Here is a 3,720-nt window from a genome sequence, read left to right as displayed (position 1 = left end):
CCAAATAACAAACGACAGAGCTTGGAAGCTCAGGGCCCTACGCTATGCTTTTTTGCCTTGATGACCTAGACAAAAAAAGCATAGGGATGTTATAAATTCTTTAAAAAATTCCTCTTTTTTAAGACATAACCTGGGATTTGAACCGGCACTATCGCCCTGCATTCATCCCCGATACACTTCGCATACATACTAATTCTTCCAAGTTGCTTCACGTTATGATCTTGTATTTGAAAGCCCTATTTGAATATGCATTGTGGCCAGCCGTCTTTGATTGTACGGTACGGTACGGTACGGTACGGGGTAGGTACGGGACAGGTACGGGACAAGTGCGGGACAGGTACGGTCGAGGGTAATACGACACCGTCTACCGCCTTGATGACGGCAAAAAAAGAAAAGGAATGTTATAAATATTTCAATACTGATATTCTTTTTCAGGCATTACCTGGGATTCGAACCCGCACTATCGCCCTACATGCATTCCCTCGTACACATCGCATTCGTGCTCATTCTTCCAAGTTGCTTCACGTTTTGATCTTGCGTTAGAAAGCCCTATTTGAATAATGTGGCCAGCTGTGTTTGATGGTACGGTACGGTACGGGACAGATACGGGATAGCACCAGGCGTGACACAAACACACAAACATACAAACAAACAAACACCAAATTAAAGCTGTGTGGAACCTAGCTGGTTAGCGCCAGGCGTTACTGAAGTAATGTCTTCTGCATAGCTACGGGAATTAAAGCTGTGTGAACCCTGGCTATCGCCAGACGTTACTGAAGTAACGTCTTATGCATAGCTACGGGAATAAAAATTCCTTTCTGCCTTGTTTTGTGTTGATGCAGAAGCATCAGTGCTAATCAACTGAGAGAGTTGCCTTCAGGTCTATTCAGAAATAATCCGAAGTTCAATAACTTGTAAGTATTCCAACCAACAATCCACCAACGACTAGAGATCGATCATGTTTGGGTTGAGAGGGAATTCAAGAAAGGGCGCGAAGCATCAAAGCATGTAATACGGCCCGGGGCGGAAACGTTAGTGAAGGTCCACAATGTCAATTTAGGCCTGAGCGCTAATGTGGGCTCAGGGTATATTTCTGATAAGTAGAATCAGATTTATTTTCCCATCAGCCTGTGCTACTGCATGTGCAAATCCGGATAACACAGTGTATTGTGCACTAAGTTATACTACTGTACCGTACTTACACAGGAAACTGTGTAAACATCCATGGGTGTTTACACAGATGTGGGCTAGAAAACGGGATAAGGGCGCGTTCAGACTGGCGTGAATAGCCGCCGGAAAGCTGCAGCGTAATCCCGGGAATCGCAATCACACTGCACATGTATCCCGCTGGAATGGCCAGTAGATCTACATGTGAAGCTTCGAGATTTGAAAAATTTGAGTTGACTCAGTTTGAGTTGGATATCAAAATAAACTAATTCAGTCTGTTGAGATACTGGATCATTGTGCTTTTGCTTGTGCTTGTCGACGGAAAGAATACTATGTCCGGAGTGTTTGGTGCTTGGGTGGAATTCATCCATTCCGCGATCAGAGTGTGCTTCTTGTCGCAGTAAGCGTTTTGCCTGCAGAGCGGCCCGCAAAAATCACCACGTACAGCTCCACGAACTCCCTCTCCATTGCTGATTCGAACAAAGATGTCGGCATGACGGGAGAAGTTGGCAGTCTAGAAGTCAAAACTCAAAACTCCAAAGCATGCAGTCAGACTGCAAGAGTAGAGGCTGAAATAAAACGAAAAGACGGAACATGTGCTGCAAGGATATCAAAAGCGCTCCGCGTGCCGCCGGAATCTGCATTCCACTGGCCTGCAGAGTGGTGGGAAACCTTTTCCATGTTTACGCTGGCGGGAACGTCACGTGAGCGATTCACCTTGACAACTTTCACATTCCGCTTGGTTTTTTTTACGCCAGTCTGAACGCGCCCTAAGAGTGTTGACACAGGGCAGCTTTTACGGCACAGGGAGTAACGGGTGGGTGTGCATTAGCTTTTCGCCTGTTCAATTAATCAGTTACACGTCCACCACCTGCTCTTCCTGGCCGCCCTCATTCACACCAACAACATGACTCCAAGTTGTGGACATTGGTGAATAAAGTTCCCTCCATACAGCACTGTGTTGACCGTTAATTTCAGTGAAAAAAAAGTAAATTATCGTCCCCTCCGGAAGGGAACTCACGACGGCCGCTAACAGCCGTTAATTTCAGTGAAGATTGAGAATATTGAATGGCTTAAATTAATTAATTCGCAACATCTGTTTATAATTTCAAATTTGGACTTCACGGAGAATTTCACACAGTGTTAGGAAATTAGAGGCCACATGCCACGTACTACTTGGTCCGTTTCACCGCAATTGTCGCTTATCGATCTGACATGTTTTTGATAGTTTTAGACCCACGCACTTCGCCAAAAGCACCATTTCTTTGTTGTAGTCCATGATGGCAGATTCGGAAAGACGTTCTCCGAGGAAAGCTCCTCGATTGCAACGCGTTGCGGCTCAAATGGCCGGTGAACAAACGCCTAGTCGTCGTAAAAAGCGCACTCCTACTCCTCGCAAGAAGTGTGCAGACGTGAAGACTCCGGATCGCTGGAGAATCGTGACTGCCTACATGGAGCTGAGCAAGGGTCGGGATAAGCCGGATGCCAAAGGTGATGTTTTTGGCAGTCACGGCGAAGCCGCGTGCAGAGTACGGCTTTGATGGGAAAGTAGGCATGTGGCCTTTCACAGTTGTACGAAAGGCCAAACGCAGCCATGCCAAAACAGGCACAGTGGCTGGTGAAACGGACATCATCGAGAGCGTGACTGTGACTGCTGAAGAGTACAGGCACACGATGCTCAAGAAGAACGGTGTGTTTTGCAAACTGCGAGAGAAGATGTGGTGGTTCGGGAAGAATGCCGGCACTCCAGAGGCTGGAACGACACTATATTATCAGCACGATGGAGCCAGGCCACATACAGCAAAAGCAAACGAAGCGCACTGGTCGCGACATGGACAGAAGTCGGGATTCTCCATCGATGTCGTCGTCCAGCCTGCACAATCACCCGACCTGAACGTGAACGACCTTGCCTTCTTCTCCAGCTTGCAAAGCGATACGGAGCTGGTAGCGAAGCGGAATGTGTTTGACCTTGTGGCAGCTGTCGAGAAATCGTGGGCAGAGTACCCTCAAGAGCGAATGGAAGCTGTGTGGAGAGTACTGTACGCATCGTTCAAAGGAATCGTGACAGCTCGCGGTGACAACTCGTACAGCCATCACACAGGTAGTCGAGCGGCTCACTCTGCATCGTCCAGGAGAGGGGAAAGTCACGACAGGAGGTTTCCTCAAGCAGAGATCGATCAGGCCACGGCTGTGAGAGACACTCTAAGCCAGCAATTGGAAACAGGAGTTGAAGGAGTCGTGTCAACCTCCAGCGCTCATGAGGACACTGATGACGAGTAATTATTTCGTGAGAGCACAATGTCCGCGATCGATTTTCTATTATTCTGATCTTCACCCACCTCACAATTTGCTGGACCTGTGTGGTTTATATGTTTCCGTACCCCGTACACCACTTTTGAGCGCATGAACAGTCTTTGTTTTCATTTCTAGCTCTATTCATCTACCGCAAAGATAAGCGACAATTGCCCTGAAACGGACCAAGTACTCTTTTCTCTCCGAAACTCAACACTTGCAAGCCAGATATGAAAGAAAGAAAAAATCATCAGTCACACC

General features: G+C 47.3%; 1 protein-coding gene across 1 annotated transcript; it reads left to right on the top strand.

Annotated features, from left to right (window-relative positions):
• The first annotated feature begins 2,649 nt into the window (after window positions 1-2,649).
• On the top strand, window positions 2,650-3,447 carry LOC135820211 (uncharacterized). The gene has a single exon (XM_065333525.1). It carries the CDS (start codon window positions 2,650-2,652, stop codon window positions 3,445-3,447), a length of 798 nt encoding a protein of 265 aa, XP_065189597.1.
• The last annotated feature ends 273 nt before the right edge of the window (window positions 3,448-3,720 follow it).

Source organism: Sycon ciliatum, chromosome 6 (assembly GCF_964019385.1).
Source record: "Sycon ciliatum chromosome 6, ocSycCili1.1, whole genome shotgun sequence".
NCBI classification, from domain to species: domain Eukaryota; kingdom Metazoa; phylum Porifera; class Calcarea; order Leucosolenida; family Sycettidae; genus Sycon; species Sycon ciliatum.
Note: the sequence above shows the minus strand (reverse complement) of the source record. Positions and strands in the feature narration are given on the sequence as shown.